The sequence below is a fragment of the Camelina sativa genome, chromosome 3, assembly GCF_030686135.1.
Source record: "Camelina sativa cultivar CO46 ecotype springtype chromosome 3, ASM3068613v1".
NCBI classification, from domain to species: domain Eukaryota; kingdom Viridiplantae; phylum Streptophyta; class Magnoliopsida; order Brassicales; family Brassicaceae; genus Camelina; species Camelina sativa.
Genome location: NC_141882.1, coordinates 27,029,908 through 27,056,381, shown reverse-complemented (window position 1 = coordinate 27,056,381; position 26,474 = coordinate 27,029,908). Strand labels below are relative to the sequence as shown.

The window sequence follows — 26,474 nt, the reverse complement described above, 5'->3', positions numbered from 1 at the left end:
TTCAGTTTTGTGTCAGACCAATAAATTAAAGTAGTATTTGAAAATCGAAAAACAATTATCTCTTCCACTCTGGCGACTCACTATCATCTTCTTCATTTCCATCTTCCATCTCTTGAAAAATTAGGGGTTTTATTGTCAATTTTATTTTTAAAAAATAGTTGACAACGCTTTGCATAATATTTTTCAAAACTTGTGGACATCATATTCAGTTTTGGAAGAGTGTGTCTTTGTGAATCCCACCATAAAGTTTCATTTCTTGCATATTTTGTCTCCAATTTTGGGTATGTTTTTTAACTTCGTCTGTTTCCTAAAATTATAGTGTATACTAAAAATTTTTGTCCACCGATTTGTTGTCTATCATGTGGAATAAACCAGACAAGTCTGATTTGCAGGCATGTTCATCTCATTTTCCCATCGTAAGTGATGGACAAGTTATTTTGACATAATTATGGACAAGTTATTTTTAACGTAAACAAGAATTTTGTCCACAATATTTGTTCACAAAGTAAATGAGAACATTTGTCTACTATATATATATATATATAAACGTAAATGAGAATATTTGTTCACAAAGTAAATGAGAACATTTATGTACTTGTCAATTGAGGAGGATTTCAGTTATATGTTTATTAACAACATGTCATACATACACCTAAACTCTTGTCCACAAAATAAATCAGAATTCTTGTCCACTAAATTTGTTATATGAAATTAAACTTGTCTACTAAAAACATGTCTTGTATATGTTTGTTACGTTTGCAAAACTAAAATAACTGACCACAAAGTAAATAGGGAATTTTGTTTTTTTTATTATTAATTCTTTTTACTTATTCTTTTTTTTTGGACAAAAATTCTTTTTACTTATTCATGTGTTATTTCCAACCTATTACTATTACTGTAGGGCAGTTTCATCATTTTAACTATCCCATGTGGTAGATTGGAAAAGGAGTTTTCTTTGTGGTAGAACTGAAAAGGTTTAAAACAAATGTGGTAGAATTAACAAATTCCCTTTCCTATTCTTTAAAATCATGACACATTTGAAGTGTGCTTGACTGCTTGTATAAAATGTTCAATTATTGATTCCAAAGCAAAAAAGTATTGATTTCAATGCTTATATACACCATCAAGCTTGGTGTCTCATAAGTTCTCTCTCTCTATATATATGCTAATATGCATAAAGAAGAAAGATTGATATGTGTGGCAATAACATTGTTGATTCTTGCAAAAAGATTCAGATTAAAATATTAAATAGTCAAGGCACAACTAGCTAAATCAGAAACAGACCAAACAAAAACTTTCAAGTTTCAAGTTTCATCAATATATCTTCTTCTTTCCAACAAATATAAATGATTTATTATGGTAGTGACAGATATTTTTTTTAATGAGATATTTATAATTTTTAAAAGAATTTCAAAATAACAACGAATATATTTACTACAGATAATATTAATTAATAACTAAAATTAAATTTATAAAGTCAAAGTAAGATTAAAATACTAGAGCATCCAAATCCTGTCAGTCGTAGCGAACAAAGAATCAAGCGAAGAACATAGCATTTTTTGCATACATTGTAGTATAGAAAAGAAGTTACAAGTCTTGTAGGAAATAAAGATGATGAATCATTAGTTGCTGCAATCAATAGTGTGGCTTCAGTTCCGAAGATTATGAATCTATTATCAGTAACTGAATTTCCTACTACATTATGCAGCTCTGTAATAAATAATCCTCTCGAGCTATGCCAATTGAAATGAGCCAACTTCTTAATAACGATAACTAATTATGTGCCATCCTAACTCAACAACCGCACTTCCCTCTTCATTTTGTATCCAGAACAGCTTTGAGAAAAAAGATAATGGAGTAAAATTAAAAAAAAAAAGGCAAGGGTATTTCATCAAGGGTAGCCAAATATTCTGAGGATGAATGTGAGCACTTTCAAAGTCTCACACAAAATCAAATATATAGATGTTACCTTTTATCACACAAAATTAAATATATTACCTGTAAACCTTATACGTATCTTGTAAATGTTTTCACAATCACATACATTATTAGACTTTTAATATTTTAAACGAAAACTTCTATTTTATATATTATTTATTAATATTTTATAAACTTGATACTATCAAGTCAAGTAGAGCCAAAGCCCGACCCTGAAAAATACTGGGCTCGGACTCAGCCCGTTTGGGATATAGGATTTTTTGGGCTTAGACCGATCGGGTTCGGGCCATCCCGAAAAGCCCTTTAACAAATATATTTTTACTTTTTTGTTAACAATATTATTTTATAGCAATATTTGATTAATGATTTATTGTAAATAAAGTTTAAAACTCTAATCCTAGTTTTCATATTTACTTAATAACCTTGCAAAATACTTTTAAATTTTTTATCTATAATATTTTATATGAATTATATTTTTTTATTTGGTTAAGGTATGTATTTAGTTTTTAACTTTTTCTTTTAAATTAAGTTGGTTGTAGTGAATATAGAAGAATTATTAAAAAATTTGATTGATTTATTTTATAGTGCATCTTTAAATACTGCTTTTTAAGACTTATAAGTTTGAATTATTGATCTATAAGATAAAGCTTTGAAATATATGCTCGGAAATATTTCGGGCCAGGCCAGACCAGACTTAAATATATGCGAGATTTACGGGTTTCGGGCTGGGTCGGGCCAACCCGATTGACACCCCTAGTAAGGGAAACATTTTCTATTACATATTCTTTTTGACTTCGAAAGTTTTGTTTTTACAAAAATTCTAAGAAAACTTAAAAATCATGATTTTATTTATTCAGTTATCTATCATGCATATAAATCAGAGCCAATTTTATATTTTTAAGATCCATACACACAACTTCCATAACTAGGATCTGTCGCAGCAATTGTGCCTGTATTTTTAAAACTACACGCCTTCATGATTCGACCGTGGCTCTGGTAATAAGCATTCATCACAAACGATGCATGACTTACAAGAGTATCGGGGACGAAACAGGATCCCCCTGGTTGGATTGGCCCACAATCAACTCCTTGATTACATGCAAAATTAATATTATCTTGTAGCTGCGCATTCGTCGCGGTCAGAGTTGCTATACACCATTGTGTGGAACTTACCACATAGAGATGGTTGATCATGATCAAAGATAGAAAAATGAAAAGGATTGTCAAAGGCGATGACATTTTCATAACTGTTTAATTTGACTAGTTTCTTCTTCTTCTTCTTCTTGATATCTATGTGAGTGTATATGTGTCCATATTTATAAGTATACTGTATATGTCTTTATATAGTATATTTAACATAATAGAAATTCAAAGATTTAAAACTATACTTAGGTTAGAAATTTATATGTATAATTTAGAAATCTGACTTTAAGTATATGTATGTCTTAAATAAATTTTAATCACTAAATAAAGTCAAAGATTTTAAGATATTCTAGGAATACATAAATATTTCTTTATAAATACAAATAAATCTCTATACAATAAATATATCTTTACAATTATAAATACATAAGCTATTGTTTCAATATTTAATTCACAGCATTAGCTCTGTATTTGTAACAGATTAATGAGAAAACATAATAATATTAATAATCACAAGTTATTATTATATATTTTGTATTTTATTAATATTGGGACACTTTTAAGAATATACCAAATTATATAAGAAATTTGAAAATTACACTCAATGTTATAATTATTTGATAACTACACTTTTTCAAACAAAAAAATGACAAAAATTAGTGAGTTATATATATTTAAAAGTGGCATTTGATTTAAAATAGCTAGTAAAATAAATATTTTTAAAAATCAAATCAAATTTAAATAATTTGTTAGAGCTGAAAATTTCATAATTATTTAATTTTACTAGTTTGTATATTTATAATTAAATATGTAACTAACTTAAACAAAGTTTAATCCTATATTTAAATGAATATTATCTAAATTTTTTAACTAACATAAATCCAGAAAAAATAAATTCTAGCTAATCTTATTTTGATTTTATAAATTAGTTTTTAGTTAATAGTTAATGTTATCAATAGTAAATAAATTTTTTATCATCTGAAATTAATTTTAAAATTACATGTATCTCATTTAAAAATAAATTAATTGGTTTGTTTTTTTAAAATATTTAATTTTTAATTAAGGACAAAATTCATTTTGTGTATTAATTAAGATATTTTCCAATAATTGAATAATTCAGTGTAGATTCAAATCCTACTATATTAATTGAAAAGTACAAATATAAAACTAACCTTAAAATGCGTAAAAAATTACATTTAATTACCATTAGAAAAACTTAATTAAGATTAAATAATTAATTAAATAAATATTTCTAATTTAAAAAACAAAAATAGGAGAAACATCAAATAAAATAAATTGTAGAAAAGAAAAAAAAATCTGTTAGAATCAAAACTAATTTGTAAAAAACTAATAGATAAGATCTTTTTTTACATTTTAGTTATATCTTTTTACTTACTTCACAACTTAGCAAAGATTTCACAATAGGTTTAAATAATTTTATTCATTACATGCAAATGTTTTATTGACAAGTTTTCAATAAACATTTTTAAAATACAAAAATTATAATATAAGCAACAAATTTTTAATCACAAACAATTATAAATAACATAATAACAAAATAAATTATTATAAATTTTCATCAAAACAATTCAGTCCGCTGTTTTCCGTGGGATAGTACCTAGTTACTTATTAAATTAGGACACACTATCAAATTAATCCATTAATATTTGGTTACATAAATTTTCGTGATAAAAAACTTAAATGTGAGAAATGAAAAAAATTGTTAGCATGCAAACAGAATTGCTAGCAAGCAAATGACATTTTGCGGACCAAAAAAAAGATTCAATTCATCGATTCTAAAGAGAAGCTTATTCAATCCAATAGAATGCTTGTCATTCATCGATCCATCTTTTTCATAAATTTTATATTGAATATCTACTATTTTCTTTGGTTTTAGGAGTTATTGGATTCATCTCTTTTGTATGCTTATGGGGATTACGGAAATAGATACAAAGTTACAAACTAAACCTAAGAGATAATTAGATCTGTCTGGACGTCTTTAATAAGCCATTAATCTTTATTTTTTATACCCCTTAAGTGTAACTAAAAAGTAAGTGGCTTGATTAGATCATCTGGACTGCTTGTAAGCTTTGTAAATCATTCTGTTATACGAAGATGTCACCATGATTGTGCTGTGCTGGCAAACCCCTAATTCTTTTTTATTGAATTAACGAAGCAAAACTTTTAATTATCGAATTAAAATATGTCCAAGATTCTTGCTTATTCCAACCATCTATCACATCAACATTTCCAATTTCAAACAATATAAAATGAGTTACAACGACCTTCCTTTGGACTATACATCGAATTAATATAGTCTTTATATATTACAGAATGACTTCTAGAACTTACCCGATATTGATAGACTGATAGTGTACATAAGAAAGACATTTATTGATACTACTATCTCCGTCAGTTCCACGACCAAGCTCTATGATGAGAGTATGAGACTGAGAGGCACAACGGAGGAAGAAGACGGAATCAAAAACTTCTCTGATGTTCTTCTGCTGTGAAATGAGTGATGTCCATGGATCCAACAAACGTCGGAGAAGACAGCTTTGGTTTCGAATACACCAGAAAAGATACTCCACCGCGAATGCTCTGTTTTGACGGAGGATGCATGTATAAACGACGTTGGATTGGTCTTCTCAGAAAACCCTCTTTCTCTCCCGCTTCTCCTCCTCTCTCTTCAAGCGATAACACTTGTGCGGTCGATCGATGATAAATCTTCTAGATCCTATTTAAGCTTGTTATATTTAATAACATTCACATAATGGTTATAAGTCAAGTATAAAACCAAAAGAAAACTTATAGTTTCGTAAAGAAAAATTATAAAAAGATGAAACAAAAAGAATAACTAAATCAGATTATTTAATTTAATTGCATGCAACGGTACAAGATCCTTATTATGATTTATAACTACTGTTCTTTTATTTCATGTTTGTCTCCAACTATAGAAGAAGCGAAATGGTTTGTCTTGTGCTAAGGTTTGGCTTTAAAGCAATGGTTTATGTCTTGTGCCACTAGCTTGGACCGTGCACGTGGTATTGGTGCTGATTTGTGGTCACAAACAGTAAACCAGTAGACTGTAGAAGCCAAATTATACAAAAATAAGTAAGATGACCTTTAAAGTTTCATTGTTTATATATTTTACCAAATTGCATCATAAACAAACCCACTAAATTACATATCAAAGTCAAGAAATTCAGTATTTAGTATAGGGGCACAAAGGATTTAAAAATTTGTGTTACATTTTACTTTTCCAAAACTCCATTTTATTATTGCATTTTGATAATTTTCTTGGCAATTAACTCCACCAAGATCAAAACAAGACTTTCAAGTACTTGAGAAGAAGAACAAAAGTAAACAAAAAAACTTTTTAGATTTGTTGTTGAATTGCTGAAACAACTTCACCGATACACTTAAACTTTCTCCTTTCCTTGAGAAGCATCTTCCCAAACTCGAGTGCACTTCTCTCGCAAACCGCTCTTTGCTTATCTTCTTCAATCGATTCAAAGTCCTCAACATGTGCCACACCCACGATTCTCCTGTCAACATGTCAAGACAACACTGTCAACAACATTTTCGAGTTTATATGATCGACTACAAAATCTCGTGGTGTAAGATTCTCTCACCTAATCATCTTTGCAGCTCCGAATCCGAGCGAGTCATGCAACAAATTCTTCATGTAGTTTTCTTGAACAAGCTGCAAAACCTCGGCATCGTTATAGATATCTGCAAGGTACGCTTCACCAGGTCCATCTTTGTTTTGATCCCATAGCGCAATAAACCTTTTGTGAAACAGATCCCAAGTTTGCTCAATGGTTCTCAGGATCCAATTCTTGTATTCCTGTATTGTAGAGTTAGGTTGGTTTAAACCGAGGTGCTTGCAACCATGTAGACAATGAGAAGATAGAAAAAAACTGGAAATCAGAATTCTGAATATAATGCTTACTTTTCGATCATTTCCTTGAGCGGCATGTCCATCTTGTGCAAAGAAAGCTAGTATCAAGTTACCAAGATAAGCTCCAATGTCGAAACCCATCGGTCCATAAAATGAAAACTCCGGATCTATAACTTGTGTCGAATCTTGAGTAACCATGACAGAACCAGTGTGAAGATCACCATGTATTAAAGCTTGAGCTCTTTCACAGAACCTAACAACAGAATACACAAGGGGTGGTTTAGAGATAGCAGCAAGTTGTAATGAAAAAATCCCAGGGAAATGGGACAAAAAAACATACATGGATTTTAGCTCTGCAACTTCGAGCTTCAGAGCACTGTCTTCACGCACAGCCTTGGCAACATCATCCAGATAAGGTGAAGTCCAACGATTAAAAGTGGAAACTCTATATGGGTCCGAAAACACAACTTGCTCCGTTAATCGGCATAACTCCACATTACCGTAAAATTCAGTGACTACACAAATACAAAAGACACACTCAGTTTCAGGCCACACAGAAACGTTGAATAGTAATAATTCCACATCAAAACTTTGATATGTAAAGAGTTAAGAACCTGCTCTTCGGTGCTCTGTGGTATCGTGATAGAGGAGCGAAGTGAAGAAGAGAGATTTGGCCATGTAATCAGACATGTGGTCAGCAAGGAACGGATACTCAACTCCAGCAATGAGTCCTTTGCGGAGAATGATATGAGGAGGCTCGAGGTATCTCATTCCGATCAAAGCCATTGTTCTGTCAAAATGGTAGACTTCAGGAACATGATCTGGTGATAAAGATCCATGCTTTCTCAAAGTTGTTGCTTCAAAATAAGCTCTTTCTTTCGTCATTGGCCAAGACTCACCGATACAGCGAATATATGGAAGTGCCTGTCACATATATATAAATAGGACTTGTTGAAAAATCAAAACTCGGAAGTCAAAGCTTGTTCATTTTAGCCTCTAGATGAAAGTAAAGCAAAACCCTTAAAATATGGGAGACAAATTGAATCACAATCTCTTCACAATTAGGTCAAAGATAGGCATTTGCAGACGACAGAGATAAACCCTAAATTCCTAATCCATAGATATTTTTCCAGGGTTTGTTTGGGGTGAAGCAAAAGAGATACGAATCTATAATTAATGGTTAGATTGATGAAATAAGAAGAAGCAAAACAAGACCTGTTTGATGACAAGAGAGCCAGAGGATCCGACAACGATGAAAACGAAATTGAGATTGCCATCTCCAACTTCTTTGATAACCAAATCATCATCGGCAGCTCCACCAATCTTGGAGGAGAGAGCAGGAGTTGCTTTTATGTACTCTACGAGAGACTTCTCGTTCAATGGCGTAAACTCTGCAAAAGACATCTTTGCGCTTCTCTGCTTCAGTGATTGAGAGAGAGAGAGAGATGAAACCACGTTTTAAAGGTTCGATTTTTGCAAAAGATTCTCAATTTGGTTTTTTGTTTCACATCTTTGATTTTTTTTTTTCTGAAAGTGACCAATAATTGAAACGGCAATACTCACGCTTTGTTGTATCTGTTTTAAAGTTGGGGGTGAAATTTACTGCTCAAACAAGGAAAAATAAAATTTACAATGAACAAAAGCGGTTGGTGAAAAGTTAAAATTTTAGACCAAACAAAAGTTCAAAATTTATAAAAAAAATATAGAAAACAATACAAAGCCAGATATTTAAATACTATATATGAGGGAGAAATGTTATTGAAATGGATCGATTTAAAAGATGCATAAGACATATTTGAGACATATTAAACCAACTTAACCATCAAATTATATTTGAAATTGGCCTAAAAAATGGTTTATGGTTAGGGAGATTTGCACCCACACCTACTTTACCTCTATCTTTTTTATTTTCACCTACTTTCTACTATTTCTATACTTTTTCAAGTTTTTTTGGTTTAGGTGTCATTTTTTATGGCAATACTGCCCCTCTCCTCTTTCTCTCTTTCTCTCTTTTTGTTGTTATTAACACTTTAAATAGTTATCATAAAACAAATTATCTATTTATTTAAATATAATATGTTATGATTATATATTTTTTACATTTTAAGATACACATTGCTATATTTTTTTATGAATTTTTAGATTATACATTATCCATATGTCATTGAACATTTGTTCAATGATAAGTGGTTAATCAATTGCAGTCTTATGTTACGATATGATCTCTTTGCAAGGTTCATGTGTTACCCAAAACTCAAAGAACATAAAAAAAAAGAGCTTATGATGATTAGTTACGGACCTTAACTCGAAAAGAAAAATAACAAAGTTTAGTGGATAAATAAATTATGGATAGGTCTCCATGGATTCATTCAAAACAAAGTAAAATTTTCCAAAGTTAGTCTCTTTTCCACCACCAGTTTGGAATGTGCGGCAATAACAAAGTATATTCATACATTAAGATTCATGATTTCCATCCAAGTCCATCCACTTAACTTTGACCTCATGTTCATTAAACCTAATCTGTTGACATATGTTTGTTGGACATGAGCACATGCTTTCTTCTGTTATGATATCATTTAGTTTAGTTTGATCGCTACAAATGATAAGTATGTGTACATGGTAGCGTGGATACCATTGGTGTTTTGTTCATTCATATTCTGGAGGTATAGTATTGTTATTGTGGGGAGAAATAAATAGATAGTAGGGGAGTTAGCACAAAGATCATAGAAAGAATTTTTTTCATCATCGTGTAGGAGTTAAAATTTAAAATTTTAATTACAAAAATTAGTAACTTGTTTATTATTTTCAGATAGCTTAACATATGTTGTTAATTTCTCGTTAATATATTATGTTAAATTATGCGACGTTAAGTGGCAGTTACTTTTGTTCTTTTTGGTTTTTTTTACTTTAATTTTTCTTAAATGTGTATTTCGATTTCTTTTTTTTGTTTTGTAGAACAGAAAGAACGTGCTCTTTCTTTTACCTTTATTTCTTTTTTTTAGCATTGTACATGTCTTTTTTTTGGAGAAGAAACATATCAATTAACGTGATTTTATTTTTATCGGAGCTCTAATAGTTTTTGACGAATAGCTCTTTTTACTGTAATTAATAAGTTTGGAAAATAAATAATTTGTAACTGATAAATTTAAAATATTTTTGTGAAAATATATGGTGGAACACGTAAAATTTAAATTCATGAGTTGTTTAATTGAGAGTGATTTTAGGACTCTTTTAACTAAGATCATGAGAAGTGCGGTAGAGTAATTAGGATTTTATAGCATAAATATTATTTGTTTTGATATATTTTGGGAACTAAAAAGTAATAATTGTTTTTACGGTAAATAAGATATCTGATTTTTTTAAAATAAATTGTGATCGTTTTCTTATTTTGTTTTTGGAATTTTTTTTGTTAATTACTAAATTATGAAAATAAAATCTGATGTGGAGAGAGAGAGAGAGGAGAGAGAGAGAGGAGAGAGAGAATATAAGGGGTTAGAAGGAGTGAGGGGTAATAGGTAATTAAACTTGAGAAAAGTATATGAGTAGTAGAAAATATGTGTAGTTGTAAATAGTTTTGGAGAAAATGGGTGTGAATGCAAAATTCTCTTAAGAGATTAAGTGGCCTTGAGTATTTCCCTACTTTTTTTTAGGTGATATTCCTTATCTAGAGTCAATCATATATAGGAAACCTATCTTCATTAGTTACACTCGAGAGACATTGGCTTGGCCCCTAATTTTTATTGGCACATTATACAAATAATGTTTTGAGGGTGGACAATACTTGGTTCTTCATTCACCCTACCTATTCGTTAACCCTACCTCTTTATTCACCCACTTATAAAATAAGAAAATAAAATCTGTATACACTATTATAAAATTAGAAACTTAAAGCGCTCTTTTATACCCAAACCGTTATATAATTTCGTTCTAATTGTAAAATTTAAACTCTAACCATCTCATTTGTAAACCCAAACCGATATATAATTTCGTTCTAATTGTAACATCGAAACCCTAACTATCTCATTTGTAAACCCAAACCGACATATAATTTTGTTCTAATTGTAAAATCTAAAACCTAACCATCTAATTTGTAAACCCAAACCGACATATAATTTTGTTCTAATTGTAAAATCTAAACCCTAACCACCTCATTTGTAAACCCAAACCAACATATAATTTCGTTTTAATTATAAAATCAAAACCTAATTCTCATTTATAAACTCAAACCGATATATAACCTCGTTTAATTGTAAAATCTAAACCAAGCCAATATTTAACTTTCTTAAAATAAAAGTATACAAAATCTATTTCCTTAATTTGTTTTGCTTTTTAATTTAATTTTAATTTATTTTAAATAAAATATTAGATTGAAGATTCTAATTGGTTGAGAGAGGAGGGGGTGAATACAAGCGTTTACCCCTAGAGGTGAACCTAAGTATTTTTCTTCATTTGTAGACTCAAACGTGATTCTATAATCACCACTAAGATAAGAAAAATAATTTGATCTGGTTTTCCTGGTTCGTATCGAAACTACTCAACTACACCGATAATTGTTAACATTTTTAGGATAATAATGATATATATATATATATATATATATTTAATTTTCTTTCTATAAATCATTATAAAACTCCACCTCTACACAACCATATATTTTTTAATATTTTTCTGAGAAAATTCAATTGGCATCCCATCATTAAACATGAGGTGCATTTATTTATGACAAGATATAGTTGCATTAGAACGTCGTGATTACACCACTAATTTGCTGCATTAATATTGTTGCATTAATACAACACATATAGTAATATATTACTTCGTTACAAATTTATAATTGTAACAACCCGACACATTTTTTATTATATAATTAAGCATCCCATACTACTTAATTAAACCAACCAACCCACAAGTCATCATTAAACAAACAGCAACCAATATGCACAGCAGAAACATACCAACAACAACAATCTCCAACATATCATCAATACAAGAACATTTCTAATCATTCTATCCAACAACCTAGCATAATATTAAACAAGGTTCCAACAACATAACAATCGATACCCTAGATCATCCTTCTCCTCATTGCCATGATTCCACATCACATACCTGAACACCATAAACAACAATTGAGATGCGTGAGTATTATCACAAATACTCAGTGAGGCAATCCTTCTATTTACTGGGCTATACAAACAAGCAACTGAGAAACCAATATTGAATAAACATTAAACAAACACAAACAAACCATGATAACAAGTATGAGCCACCTGCTGAAAGGGTTGGTGCCGACCAACACTGACTCCTGGTGTCGATCGACACTGTCTCTCAGTGTCGCTCGACACCTCGACCCGAAAACCCTAGTACTGACACTCGCCAAGTCTCCACGCTGTCAACTGCTTGGTGTCGACCGAAACCAACCTAATGTCGATTGAAACCGACTCCGCAGACACGTTCTGCTCAAATCCGAAAGTCGAATCACCATTTTACAACTCCACCAATACGACCAAAACTCACCCCAAAAGCCATAAACACTCAAGGGATGCACAACCAACCAAGAGCATGCAAGAAAACACCACAAACAAAAATAAAACAACAAAAAAAAGGAATCTCAGCTTTAGATCAGCCATGGTCATGCATTCACCTCTTTTGCTAGATTTTTTTGACCAAAAACGACGAATCCAACCTCTTAGAAAGCTTCCCCTTCGTTCCTAGCACCATATCTCCACTACACAAGATCAGATCTCACAAAGCAGGCCAAGAATCTCCCAAAAAAACTCTAAAACATTAAAGAATCCTTTTTTCTGTCTGTTTATCTCTGGAATCGGCAAAAAGAGACTTTCCAGAAACCCCAAAGTCGACTTCTCACTAATATATCTCGGTTTAGGCTTCCCAAATCCAACCAAATTCTAATTTCTACGACTTAAAACAAACCGGTCGAACCAGAAATTGTTGGTGTCGATCGACACTCCCCTTGGTGTCGATCGGACACCCACCCCAAAACCGTCAATTTGGTTCGCGGATGTTAAAGTAATAATATTTTCTATACTTTTTATGTGGCAATTATATGTAACAATTGAAAGTTGCAAACATATGTTACACTTATACGACAAATTTACTACAAAAGTAATGTTGCATGAGTACGACAATATATCAAGAAGTCCATTTATTGCATATTTTGTAATATATGTGTAGCAAATACTAATTTGCTGAAATAGCAACAATAGAAAATATGTCTTAATATTGCATTTTCAAATTTGCAACAAAATATGGAGTTATTGCAACAAATTTTAGCGTAGTAAAAATACTATTTTTTTGTAGTGATCAGAGGTTGAAGATTAATAATCAGAAGACAGAGAGAAGGAGAAATGAAATGGATGAAAGAAGATATATAAACAATGTTTGAGTTTCAATTTCCTTTTTTTCTTTTCTTTTTTAATTCGAAAAATGTGAGACACTTATTTGATTTATTTGTTTAGATATAGAGGTGAGTATTTACAATTAATAATTAATGTATTATTTTCTTAATTATGATATTAAATGAATTAATTGTCTAATTTCCTTAACCCTTTTCTAGTTTTAAGAATAAGATTATTTTAATCATTTGTCTTACAAAAATTATATAAATCTCTTACACAACAAAGATACAGTTTATACTAAATCTCATGCCTATTTAATTTATATTATTGTAAGTTAATAAGAGATTTAGTATATATTTTATCCAATATAGAATGCATGTTGAAGTTCAAAATAATAATATAAGCTTATTAACATTTATTTTGTTATATAAAATTGTAGTTATCATTCAATGTAATGTCTTTTATTTATAAGTGAAAACATAAGAAAATTTTGAAAAGGTAGCGATTTCGTTAAAGTTAATTAGTTTTTTTTTTCATGGTCAAAGGTAATGATTTCGTTAAACTTTTCGTTAGATTTGAAAAGTTTATTGAAGATTTTGTAAATGTTGAACTTTTGAAGTGTTGGTTATTATATTTGAATATATAATTAAATTGCTGGCTTAGAGTTCAAAATTTCATATTAATTTTTTACCAGATATATAATTAGTTAAAAACTAATTACTAAATTCTTCTACTAAACTAAACTATGTTAATCTTTTATAAAGACTAGGTATTAAAGTATGGCAGCTTATTTCTAAACACTGTAGTGAAAATTTGGTGTGACAAATAATATTTGTTGAAAGTTTATAAATATAATTAATATTGACTGATACTAGTTCAAATCTTTGAATTTGAAAATTACGATGGCAAATAGTTCAATTTAAGTATACAATAAAATAAAAAGCTAGTACAAATTTTATATAAAGCAAAATCTGACTATCTATAAAGAGGAAATTAAAAAAAAAAATAAAAGTTTAGCACTTGTGGTAACGGTTGTGAAAATAAAAAAAATTAAAAAAATTATCGTTGTGGTTAGACGAGAGAGGGTAAGAAAAAATGTAAAGTACATGGTTAAATGTGGAATTTATAGCTATTAGAGTTAGAGGTAGTGGTTGTGAGAGAAACAACAAAAATCTTATTATATAAACTAATTTTAAATGAGAGAAAAATTATAAAATTGGCTAATAATTATAAAATATGTCAGTTGTTCCTCATGCTCTTCCACGGTGTGTGTAAGGAGATAATCAAACTATTTCTGCTGCCAAAGATTCTCAAAACACCGCATGCTGGTCCATGGTTCTTACAACTTAATGCTACGAAACCTTACCTCTCGGGTGCAGTTCAATGGACTCAGAATCAGGATGCTTGGTCGTTACTTTCTTCAAGATCACTTTTGGTTATTTGTGAAATAACACGACCCATTTATTTTAATAATAATAATATAATTAAATATCTCATTAATTTTTAATTATAACCAAAATAATAAATTAATAATTAACAAATCAACATCCACAGCGGAAACATAACTCATGATCAACTCCAATAAACACCAGCATAATACTATTCCTAACCATTTTATCCAATAACCTAACATATTTATATACAAGGTTCCAGCAACATATAAACACAACCACAACACATATTAACCGAGACCATAGATCATTCTCTTCCTCATTGTCATGATTCCACGTCACAAACCTGCACACCACAAACAACAATTGAGATGCATGAGTAAATTTATAAAATGTTGATGTGGTTTGTTTCTCTTAAGATCGCTATTAGCTTTTCTTTCTTTGTAAGATTGCGCCTAACGATAGAAAATTTGAGTTGAGTATTTTAGAACTTTAAACTATGTTCCTGTGGGAATGGTTGTTTGTGAAGAGGTGTTTTCCTCTCTTTGGACTTTTTGTTTATTTAATTCTTAAAAAAAAAAAAAACGTTGGTCATAAGAAAGCATTGTTGTGCCTAGTTAGGTCGTCTAGTTTTAATTTTGGTTCTGACTTCGTATTTTACGATGTCGTTGTGGATGGATTTGTTTTTGTGATAGATTTGAACTATACTTTAAGTAAGCATGATATGAATTGAATTCAACCATGAAGATTCGAGAATGGTAACAGCTGAGCAACTTACCTGTCACAATGATTTTAAAATTTGTTGGAAAATATACATCTTGTACTCCTCTGTTTCTCACAAGTTCATGATTCACATTCACATAAATAGTGCGAAGTTGACATATTAAACGAAGAATTGTAATATTAATATGATCAGGATTCAGAACTTTAAAACTCTAGCAAGAAAAACTCTAAGAAACAAATGAATATAGTTTCATTAAGAAACAAATTAATTCAGCTGCTACTACTTCATGTATCTTCCCTCCAATGATCCCTGACTCGACCACCTTGTTGATCTATTTGTTCAGTATCTCACATTTTCACTACCTCAAAAGTCACCTGTCACCACCGTGGATAATAGAACAAAAACGCTTTTGGAGTCTCACTCTGTTGATTCTAGTGATCATACTACTCCTGCTCATAATCACCATGTTCTCCTACATCCTTAATTATATTGTTGTTGCTTCCTCATCACTAATAGATGAGACAAGCATCGCCTAGCCCACTACTCATATGCAAGTTACAGAATTCACAACAAGGTCTGCGGGACCTCCCCATTGAATTTTAAGTAACCACTCAAGCCACAACTACAAGCCAAGGGGTTGTCCTACCGGCATCAACTGTTGTCACCACTTCTGAGTTGAGCTTGGCTCTACCTCCATTTTCACTTATCCACTATTGCTTCATTTGGTCTCAGCTTCTAGAACGGGTAAAGATACTTTGAATGAAGATTATGGAGTTAACATCTTCACGGCCCAAAGGATCTTAAGGGGAAAGGCCTGTCAACCCTACCCAAAAATTTCAAGACATGTGGAAGGTTGTAGGACGTGGGAACTGGCAAATGCGGTTGTGTCCGTGGAGGTCGCAAACATTAGAGACTAGTGACATCCAATGATGGTATATGGGTAGGAGCCAGTCCTAAAGTCACATATTTATTCTTCAAGAGGAGTAAAAATCTAACTTCGTTTCTTGCTGGAACAGAACCTTTAGGTAAAAATTCATTCAATGTTTAGAATGAAGATTATGGAGTTTATATTTGGTTAAATTTAGGTGAATTAATTTTGAGGATATCTAGGTGATTTTTAAGAGAGTTAAAAATAAGAATTAAAAAAAATTATTGATGATTTGGTAAGATTTCATCTTTCAATTTGAGAGTATTTTGAGTGATTTGGTAAGATTTATTCTTTTGTTTTACCAATTTTTTTACTTTTAGAACCCAACAAAAGTAAGCAATCTTTCAATAATGTCAAGAGCATGGTTAGAACTTATAAGCTCAAATGCAAATTATCAAGGAACGAAGTCTCTCTTCTCTACATGTTTTTATCTTTTAGCCATTTATTCTAAACTTTAAATAAAGATTCATTTATTGTAAAAAGGTTTTTTTTTTATGAATACAAGTTTACATTCATACAAAGAAAGAAGTCTCTCTTTGGAACGAAAATTTGGGCTATGAAATGTATATATTGGAGCATGGGAGTTTTCTATAGCCTTTCAAAAAGTTTTTAAAAGAATAGATTTCAAAAAGTTTAATAGAAGAATAGATTTCAAAATGTTTGAAAAGGTTTTCTATAGAGTTTTCTAGACTTGCTAAAGAAAGAATAGATTTTGGGAATGTTAATGTGTGTTTTATTATTAGTGTTTAGCTCTGATGAAGAAGCTATATATACGCATAAGTTTCTGAAGAAAACATTAGGCGGATGAGTCTTCCACTTTGAGGCAAGTTCAGGGAAACTAGCTAGCTGATGCATCATGCATAGGAACTCGTTGAATATGCATCTTGCCTTAAAGTTTATCTCTGGTTTTGACCTTGTTGATCTTAGCCACATGCATAGCTATGTTCCAAGTGCTATCTAGTTTAGAGTCAGTTCATGTATGTATGCGTTAAAAAAGACGAAGTTATAATAAAGTTCTGGATTATGTAAATTTTATTTACGGGCTTTTCTTTTTTTCTCAAACCGAGACACAAAAGAAACATCTTTGAAAGTTTGGTCCTCCTCTCTTCATAGTTCATATGAATGTTCCAGTAATTCTTGCTTAGCACAAAACGATCTCACATCAACTATAACACAGAATGAAAAAAAAAACTGAACGAACGACAAAAAAAAAAAACTAAAAATAAGACAGCCTCTCGTGCCATGGTTTGCTACACGTACGGTGAAAATCATCATCATTCATACGCTCTCATTCGATGTGAATCTCAAACCAATATCTAAATTTCAAAAGCATGATGCATAATTTTTTTTTTTTCTTGGAGTTGAATAAAATTTTACATTCTCTTAAGAGAAAAAAAAAAAAAAACGAAAACAAGCTTCCTCTGCTTCTAAGAAATTAGCTTCCTACTCCTAATCGTTGGAGTTATATAGTCTTCTCAGCTAGATAGCAAAACTACGAAACTAGGCCTTTCCTCCTCCGCCGCCAAAACCTCAACAGAAGCCACAAAAGCCTTGACCGCCACAACGACCACCTGAATAACGACCACCAACAAAAAGACTACGACCATCACCACCACCGTAAACACGATTAAAAGGGTTAATGAAGTCCTCTTTATCATATAAAGTCTGGAAAGGTTCCTCATCAGAAGATGATTCATCCATAGGCACGCTCTCTGCCGCAGCCTTTACAGATCCAGTTTTAACTTCATTATTTGACCTAATCAATGAGATCAACAGATCCATCTTTTCTTCGATCTTATGAAGACGAGCACCCTTCCATTATCTTCATCGCATCAGATATTTTCTTCTCAGTCGTCAAGTCTTTCTTCTGGTTCTTCGAATCATCTTTAAGCGTCGACGTCGTGTCATTAATCACACAAGGAGCTGCTTCAGCATTGGTGGCGGATTTATTGTCCATGAACAAGATGAGAAAAACGTCTCTAGGTTATAAAAAGAGAGAAAATGCAAACCCTAGACAGCTGCTTAAGGAAGAAGGTATTTGTAGAGTCTTTCTTTATATAATAGCTGATTGCGTAAACACAACAAAGCCATTGAGACATTGCGTATAAACAAAGCCATTGATTAGTTCGATTTTATTGGATTCATTATTTCAGTTTCAGTTAACCTAGATTTGGAAATTAATTTATGGTTTTGGTTTTAGTCCAATATGGTTAACCTCTCTAAAGCAGTAGTATCCATAAATCTTAAATTAATTAAAGTTATGTAGATTACTAGGATTTAACACATGGTACACACGGAACAATTATTTAATTTTATTTGTAATAATTTTTTTATTTTAGCGGTATTTAGTTTAGTTATAAAATTATATATTTTTAATTTTTAATATTTTGTATATTTAAGCGGTGATACAATTATTCTTAAAGTATTATAATTTTATCAGGATAAAACACTAAAATTATGAATTATCACTGTTTGTATAATGTATAATTAATCAGAATAATATTTTTTATTTATTTAAAATAATACTATTATTGTTTTTTTGATATATAATTATTTAATTTAACTGATTGTTTGTTTTTCAGTGTATATAGTTTAATGATTGATTTTTCTATTTTTATTTTTTATTTATTTTGGGACACATATATAAAAAAGAAATTTGCTATTAATAAGGAATTTAAGTAGAATAAATTAGTTTCTATAAAAAATTGATTTTATCAATTTACCATATTTTACGTATTGTTTCTAGTGCAATTTTGTAGGGACTAAAATTTGAAATAAGTAAAATTAAAAGTGTAGAACCCAAAATGTTCTTCAAAAAATATATATATATATATATATATATATATGTTGTAATTATGTTGTAGATTATGTGGATTTGGACAAATTATTTAAAATATTCATAAATGTAGTGTTATTAGATTAAGTGTTTTATAAAGTCATTAAAAGTTTTATGTTATTCAAGTAAAACATAAGAATCTTAGATTGTTAATGAATTTTATTATTATATTATTGGTTTAAGATTTTCTATATTTTTCTTCATAAAAAAAAAGTTAGTAAGACATCCTCATCAAATAGAGAGACTGTGAATCATGAGTCCATGACTTTTTGTGGTATAGTGAATAAGTTGAAGGCTCGGTTTGTTGCCAAGGGATTCAATCAAGAAGCTGGTGTGGATTTTACTGAAACCTACAGTCTGGTCGTCCGAACCTCCACCATTCAGATTGTTCTCACCGTTGCCACGACTAATAATTGGAATATCACACAACTAGATGTGAAGAACGCTTTTCTTTATGGTGATCTACAAGAAAGCATCTACATGGTTCAGCCTTTGGGTTTGAAGATATTAGTAGACCGAATCATGTTTGTTAATTGAAGAAGGCTCTCTATGGCTTAAAACAAGCTCCTCACGCCTGGTTTGACAAATTCAGTTATTATCTTCTTGAATTTGGTTTTGTGTGTAGTAAGGCTGATCCATCCTTATTCACTTATCATCGCAATGGTGATACCTTGGTCTTGTTACTCTATGTGCATGATATCTTACTCACTGGCTACAATCCCACACTCTTCAAATCTCTGATTTCTGATCTTAGTACTCGAGCCCTAGGTTTCCATCAAGCTTATAGTTGCATCGATCGATGCACGAACCGGAAATCCGGTTTGCGGGCGTTACAACGCTGGAGGATGGCAACCCGAGAGACGAATATTTGACTTCCTTTACATATTATGGCATGCGGGCTTAAACCTGTTGAAGAGCCAGCACTATGACATGCAGGCTAAGGCCTGTTCGGTATTGGTCGACACCACTTATCAGTTTGTGCTCAGGTTATTTCTATTTCTCCGGTTCGATACGGTTAATGGGAGAACCCTAGGGCTTATGATTAAAAGGAAAACTCGACGCGTCGGTGTGGGTTTCAGCCGTTTTGTCTTTTCTGAAAGTTGAGAAAAAGAGAAATCTCTGTGAATAAGTTCATATGAGTGTTCCTGAGGATTTATAAGCCATTGTTGGAGAAACTTGTTCCTGGAGTGGAGATCTAAGGCGACAGACATGTTGGGAGGGTTGTTGTGGTGTTGGATTCGTCGTTGTTGGTCAGAAACTTCTTGTTGGAAATGTTAGTGCATGACCATGGCTGATCCTAGCTTGTGATTCTCTGTTTTGTGTTCTGTGAGTTGTGTGATTGATTTCCATTTAATGTTTGTGTGCTTTTCGTGTCTTCTGTGGCTTGGCTTCGCTCCTGTGGATGCCTTGGACCAGTGAGAGATGAATTGAGTCATAGATCTAAGATGGAGATTGAAGGAGAACGATGCTCGACATTATCAATCGACCCCAGGAGGGTGTTGGCGACACCAATGCGAGGAAGGCGCGAGAACTCTAAGGAGTGTTGGTTGACACCATATGGAGGAAGAAATGAAGAAATAGAAAAGAGGTTGTTCTTCATTGCTAATGTTGAGAAAAAGAAATAGAGAGAGAAGGATAGAAGCCTATTATGGTGTGAAGGAGATTTAAGGAGGAAGCAGAATCATTAGGGTTTAGGAGGAAAAGGATTCGACATAGCAAATCATACGAAAAGGTAATGAAATTTCATGGATCTATACATAAGCCTTTCATCTAGATGATCTTTTTTACGGATTTAGATTTGAGTTAATAACCGATGAGTTACCTGAAGTTTTGTGAGGTGCTTCGTCTTAGACGTGAACTAAGACCAGCGGAGATTGTAAGTGCGATCGTGGACTCGTCTGTTATTTTGTCGACATGAGATTATGTGGGAAGATTCGTGACGTCTAGGGCTAGCTTTCCAACGGAGGGATTCAAAAGTTAACGGTTGGTTTCAGTTTTAGGGTTTCGTCTTTGAGACTGTAGTTTTGTGTTGTTATCGTCCAGTTTTGTTGTAAGGTTGTTGTTGGTTGTGTGGCTTGTTGTAGGGCGTTGCTGGGCTGTTGCAGGCGGTAGGAGAGTCTCTACTGGTTGTATTTGTCGTTAGAATCAGATTGATAAGGTGAGTGCGTGACCATGAGCTTATCTGAACGATTGGGTTGTATGACTTGTTTTGTGTGATGATATGTAGGTGTGGTAAATGTTTTATTGAGTGATCTGTTCAATGGCTGCTTTTTTATGTGTTATTTGTGGTTGTACTCATGATTAGCTTGTGTGTATAGCTCGTAGATTGGAGGATCGCCTCACTGGATATTTTTGATAATACTCACGCATGTTATTATGTTTGTGGTAGAGGTAATGTATAGCGTGGAATCATGGCGATGTGGAGAAGGATGATCTAGGGTCTCAGTTGTATTATTGGTCATGTTATTTATGTTGGAACCTGGTTTAGAAGCATGTTAGGTTGATGGTTTTTATTAGTTTTAATTGATATGTTATTTCTATTAAATTGGAGTTGGTTTGATTTGTCTTCCGCTATGCATGTTGATTTGTTGTTGATTTATTGTTTGAGTTATAATTAAATATTGTGAGCTATTTAATTATATTATTATTATTAAAAAGACGAGTTAGGTTGTTTCAGGTATGAGATCACTAATTAATTATTAAATAAAGAAAAATGGGTCGGGTCGTTTTAAGGAGAAAGGAAACGATGAAGGAAGATATAAACATTGTCTAGTTCAATTTCTTTTTTTTCCTTTTTTTAAGTTTTACAAAAGAAAATCGGATTTAGTTCATTAATTAATAACATCAGATTTTAGTTAGATCCACCTTCATCTTAATGGATAAGAAATATATAGTTTATTAATTAGCAAATCAAAAATAAGATGTGCATTATATAAGATCTATAAATTACTTAGTATTATAAATAGTTAAACATTAATAAACACATAATTAGCAAAGAAAAGAAAATAAAAACTATTATCATCTCAGATTTGGAAAACTAACATTACTTTAACTATATTTTTAAAAAAAATCTGATCACTAAATTTAACACATGTCACTGTTTTGTGAGTTATTAACTCTCAAAATCAAGTTTTCTATAATAAAATATGATTCTGCACAATATGTTTTCGAATATCTATTCTTATTTAATTAAATAAATATTAATATTAAGAGCTAAAAATCTGTGAAGAAATATGAAAAGTTTTTTTTAAGAATAAAATTAACTTCTCTTTCATAACCTTGGCTTTAAGACTATTTCTAGAAAAACATACATCATAATTCATAAAATTATTTTATAGCTATTTGCATACAGCATCATGATACAAAATATTGTTATGGTATTGCTGTTTGGAATAGGTTATGTTCTGATCATCTTCGAGAAGTCTTTAACTTTCAATAAAAGCGGAATAGCACTTTTGATGGCCGTGAGTTTGTGGGTTGTGCAAAGCATCGGGGTAGAAATTCATAGTAATTTTTTTTCATTTGGATTCATCTCTATTGTAAATGATCTGATGAAGTATAGCTTCAAAACAAAATAGCTCTACATTTTATGTGATCAATAATGTGATAAGCACATGTTTGCAGGCTTCTCTAGAAATTGTTGTTTTAGAGTTTCAACACGCAACAAGTGAAGTTAGTCAAATAGTGTTTTATTTGCTCGGCGCAATGACTATTGTAGAGATAATTGATGCTCATCAAGGATTCAAGCTAGTTACAGATTATCTACCATCTAGGAAACCAAAGATACTTTTATGGATGGTATTGTTGTTCTATTTCTGATATATTTTTGTTTCCTAGCTTTATGTTTTGAGGATACGAGTTTTCTTCTTCTCTCTTTCTCTCGCATTATCTTGACTTTAGCTTTATGGTTTCCTTTTCAGATTGGTTTTGCTACCTTTTTCCTTAGCTCGGTTCTTGACAACCTAACAACTACTATTGTTATGGTTTCTCTACTGAAAAGACTGGTTCCTTTATCAGAATACCGAAAGTACGAAAATCTTATATTTTTGTTAGTTTTTGTTATTTGGCTTTAGGCATTAAGCTGCTTTATTGTAAATCAAGGAAACACCTATTTGTGACATTGGTTTTTAAGAGAGAAACTCTATTTTGTGTAGTTTTTTTTTTTTTTTTTTTTGGTCAACAATTTTGTGTAGTTATATTATTATCTTTCTTAATAAAAATATGAAACAATAATGATGTTCAATATAACCTATGACAAGACTTTTAGGAGCAGTTGTGGTTATAGCAGCAAATGCAGGAGGAGCTTGGACTCCTATTGGTGATGTTACTACAACTATGCTATGGATACATGGCCATATATCAACATTTTCGACTATAAAGGTTTTTCACAATTTTTTTTTTTTGATTCAGATGATTAAATTAATAAAAGGCCTTGAATATGCAAATAATATAAATTTTACTTTTATCTTTATATATAGAACCTCTTTTTACCTTCAGCGGTTTCTCTTATTGTTCCACTGGCTTTCATGTCATTGACAAGGTTATAAACTCTTCTTGAATCCTCGACGTGTTACAACTTCTTGTAAAGTTTCAATACTGCATACGTTGATGTGGTTTTCAGTCTTTTTATTTATTTTTTATTATTTATTTTATTTTTTTTCAGTGAGGTAAATGGAGTGGAACTAAATAATCCCCCTACTCCATTATTAGATTACGATCAGATTGCTCCAAGAGGAAACCTTGTATGTGGAGTTGGTTTTGGAGCTTTGGTTTTTGTCCCAATATTTAAGTCATTAACCGGATTGCCTCCTTACCTGGGTATTTTGTTGGGACTTGGAGTTATTTGGATTTTAACTGATGTGATCCATTATGGGGACTTAGAGAGACAACACCTACAACTTCCACATACTTTATCTCGGATAGATTCACAAGGAGCTTTCTTTTTCCTTGGAATTTTGTTATCTATGAGCAGGTAACCACAAAAATGTTTCACTCGACCACATTAACTTGTATCTTTGTTGTGTAAGAGACTTATATATACTGTTGTCTATTTTTTTAGTCTTGATGCGGCTGGGGTTCTCAAAGTGATTGCAAACTATCTTTATGCTCATATACCCAATGTTGAGTTGATTGCCATTATTATTGGTTTGGTATCAGCTATCCTAGACAATGTCCCATTGGTTGCAGCAACCATGGGGATGTATAATCTCTCAACGTTCCCTCAAGATTCTGAGTTCTGGCAACTCATTTCACTTTGCGCTGGAACCGGCGGTTCCATGCTTATTACTGGATCTGCTGCTGGAGTAGCCTTCATGGGTATGGAGAAAGTTGATTTCTTTTGGTACTTCCGTAAGGTAATATTTAGATAGTTAGATATCTCTCTGGCTTGTTCAACATATAGATAACAAAAGTTAAGTTGTTTTCTCTTCTTTATCGTGCAGGTGACTGGTTATACTTTTCTTGGTTTTACTGCTGGTATCGGGACTTACCTCACGGTTAATAGTCTCTCTCTTTAACATCCAACAATCGTGGTTTATATCTATTTGTTCAGTGAATCATAAGCTACACTAGCATCAAGAGTTTCAATATCTATAAACTGGATTATTATATAACATTCTGCTATATATATATATGACAACGTCTCGTACATCATGAAGGTGGTTTCATTGGTGTTTAGAAGATTTTCAGTCAAAATATTTATCATACATCAGAGATTCATTTATCAAAAACAAAGTTGAAAGACAAAACAAACAAGATTTTATAACTTAAAATTCAAGGAAAGGTTAAAAAAACCCATACAATGAAGTTATGAAATAGTTCAGTGAGAGGAGAAGAACCAATGCAATATAAGTGTGTAAAATTAAAGACATATCTAAAAGTTAAGAGATTACATGTAACAATGGGATGTTAGTAACAGTCAGATTGAGTTTTCCTATGATCGTATTTTTTTTTCATGTCGAACAGTTTAATTAACTTCTCTAATCTCTAGTGCAAGCTTATTAAATCAATTTACAGTAGGTCGGATCCGCTAGTACAAGTGCCTCTCCCTTTTATAAAGAATGAATGCTCCTTTGGTCCATTATAAAAGTTTTTTTTTTTGGCTATAAGTAAAAAAAATATAATCTCGGAGTTATTTTCTAATTTAATGTTTGGTAGAAAAAATAAAATAAAAATAAAATAAAAATATCATAAGCTATTACATTAAAAAAACTAGACATAGAGTTTGGGACATAGGGAGTATCATTTTACCATTTTCACACAATAAAAAAATCTGTACATTTTTATAATACTCTATATCAATACACCAAATAAGTTTTCTCTATAATTTTTAACTTAAATAACTGGGATTAAAACAAGATTTAGTTTAATTATTTCTATTAATAGGACACTTTTGTGAAACTACTAGATTTTAACCGCGGTACACCGCGTGCATATAATTTTTATTATTATTTATAGTTTATACTGTATTTGTTTGTTAAATATTGAATGTTTTGTAAATAAAGGAATAACTAAATTTTTCGACTGTTTGTACCGCTAAATATTTATATTAACTTTTTAATTTATAATATACTTCATGACCATTTGTTTGTTATATTTAGTTTGTTTTGTTTAGTGTTACTTTAATTATTATAACAAAAAAATAAAGGATCTAAATACATAGAAGTCATTTATACACTATGATTAAGTCACGTTGTTCCTAATTATTTAATTATTTTACATAATTTTTGTTAAATCAACTTGATTTTATATGTCAAATATTCTAATATTAATAGTATTGAAAAATAATAAAATGAGGATTTAACCCGTGTTAGCACAAATTTAATGATATTTTATTAATATCAACATGTAGTCTTTATAACTCATCTATTATATAACCATATTATATAGCATATATAACCATATTATATTGCATTTTAAAATTTTTTAATTTTACATATTTGTAATATTTTGAAATTGTATTGAGTTTATATATATATATATATATATATATATTATATGTATATATATTAATTATAATATTTAAATAAATGTGAATCGAAATTCTTCTTACGTTAAGAATCAAAGCTCATATATAGGTATTTGAAAACAAAATGAGAATCAAATTGTTGTTTTCTTTGTTTGCAAATGATTTAAAGATAGAATATCTTCAAAACACAATAGAAGATGTGGTTAAATATATCATAATTTCTGTTTCCATATTGATTTAGCTGTATTTTTTTAGTTGGAATGGAATATAAAATATTTAGGAAA

At 31.0% G+C, this 26,474-nt stretch overlaps 2 protein-coding genes and 2 pseudogenes across 3 annotated transcripts; 1 reads left to right on the top strand and 3 right to left on the bottom strand.

Moving 5' to 3' along the window:
- Positions 1-2,763: 2,763 nt before the first annotated feature.
- Positions 2,764-3,241, bottom strand: LOC104777904 (major pollen allergen Ole e 10 pseudogene; annotated as a pseudogene).
- A 3,098-nt stretch (positions 3,242-6,339) lies between these two features.
- On the bottom strand, positions 6,340-8,573 carry LOC104777903 (methylthioribose kinase). Its single transcript, XM_010502230.2, has 6 exons — positions 8,201-8,573; positions 7,600-7,909; positions 7,326-7,500; positions 7,037-7,238; positions 6,717-6,931; positions 6,340-6,629 (listed from the first exon to the last, which is right to left on the bottom strand). Exons 1-6 carry the CDS (start codon positions 8,387-8,389, stop codon positions 6,461-6,463), a joined length of 1,260 nt encoding a protein of 419 aa, XP_010500532.1. The 5' UTR covers positions 8,390-8,573; the 3' UTR covers positions 6,340-6,460.
- A 9,292-nt stretch (positions 8,574-17,865) lies between these two features.
- On the bottom strand, positions 17,866-18,385 carry LOC104779253 (uncharacterized; annotated as a pseudogene).
- Positions 18,386-22,446: 4,061 nt separating this feature from the next.
- On the top strand, positions 22,447-25,028 carry LOC104777902 (sodium/proton antiporter 2). 2 transcript variants are annotated; one of them, XM_010502229.2, is made up of 8 exons: positions 22,447-22,717; positions 22,848-23,021; positions 23,144-23,250; positions 23,483-23,603; positions 23,702-23,763; positions 23,887-24,195; positions 24,283-24,577; positions 24,665-25,028. In XM_010502229.2, exons 1-8 carry the CDS (start codon positions 22,580-22,582, stop codon positions 24,737-24,739), a joined length of 1,281 nt encoding a protein of 426 aa, XP_010500531.2. In that variant the 5' UTR covers positions 22,447-22,579; the 3' UTR covers positions 24,740-25,028. The 2 variants fall into 2 exon arrangements, with proteins under 2 accessions (XP_010500531.2, XP_087352385.1); XM_087496259.1 differs by having other exon boundaries at positions 22,533-22,730.
- The last annotated feature ends 1,446 nt before the right edge of the window (positions 25,029-26,474 follow it).

Bases quoted from the DNA above. Each gene is read 5' to 3' on its own strand.
- LOC104777903 (XM_010502230.2), bottom strand. From the start codon at position 8,389: ATGTCTTTTGCAGAGTTTACGCCATTGAACGAGAAGTCTCTCGTAGAG. The intron at 7,910-8,200 runs GTCTTGTTTTGC...TATATGTGACAG, and splicing joins GCTCTCTTGTCATCAAACAG to GCACTTCCATATATTCGCTG. The intron at 6,630-6,716 runs GTGAGAGAATCT...ACATGTTGACAG, and splicing joins GGAGCTGCAAAGATGATTAG to GAGAATCGTGGGTGTGGCAC.
- LOC104777902 (XM_010502229.2), top strand. From the start codon at position 22,580: ATGATACAAAATATTGTTATGGTATTGCTGTTTGGAATAGGTTATGTT. The intron at 23,604-23,701 runs GTTTTTCACAAT...CTTTATATATAG, and splicing joins CAACATTTTCGACTATAAAG to AACCTCTTTTTACCTTCAGC. The intron at 23,764-23,886 runs GTTATAAACTCT...ATTTTTTTTCAG, and splicing joins GCTTTCATGTCATTGACAAG to TGAGGTAAATGGAGTGGAAC.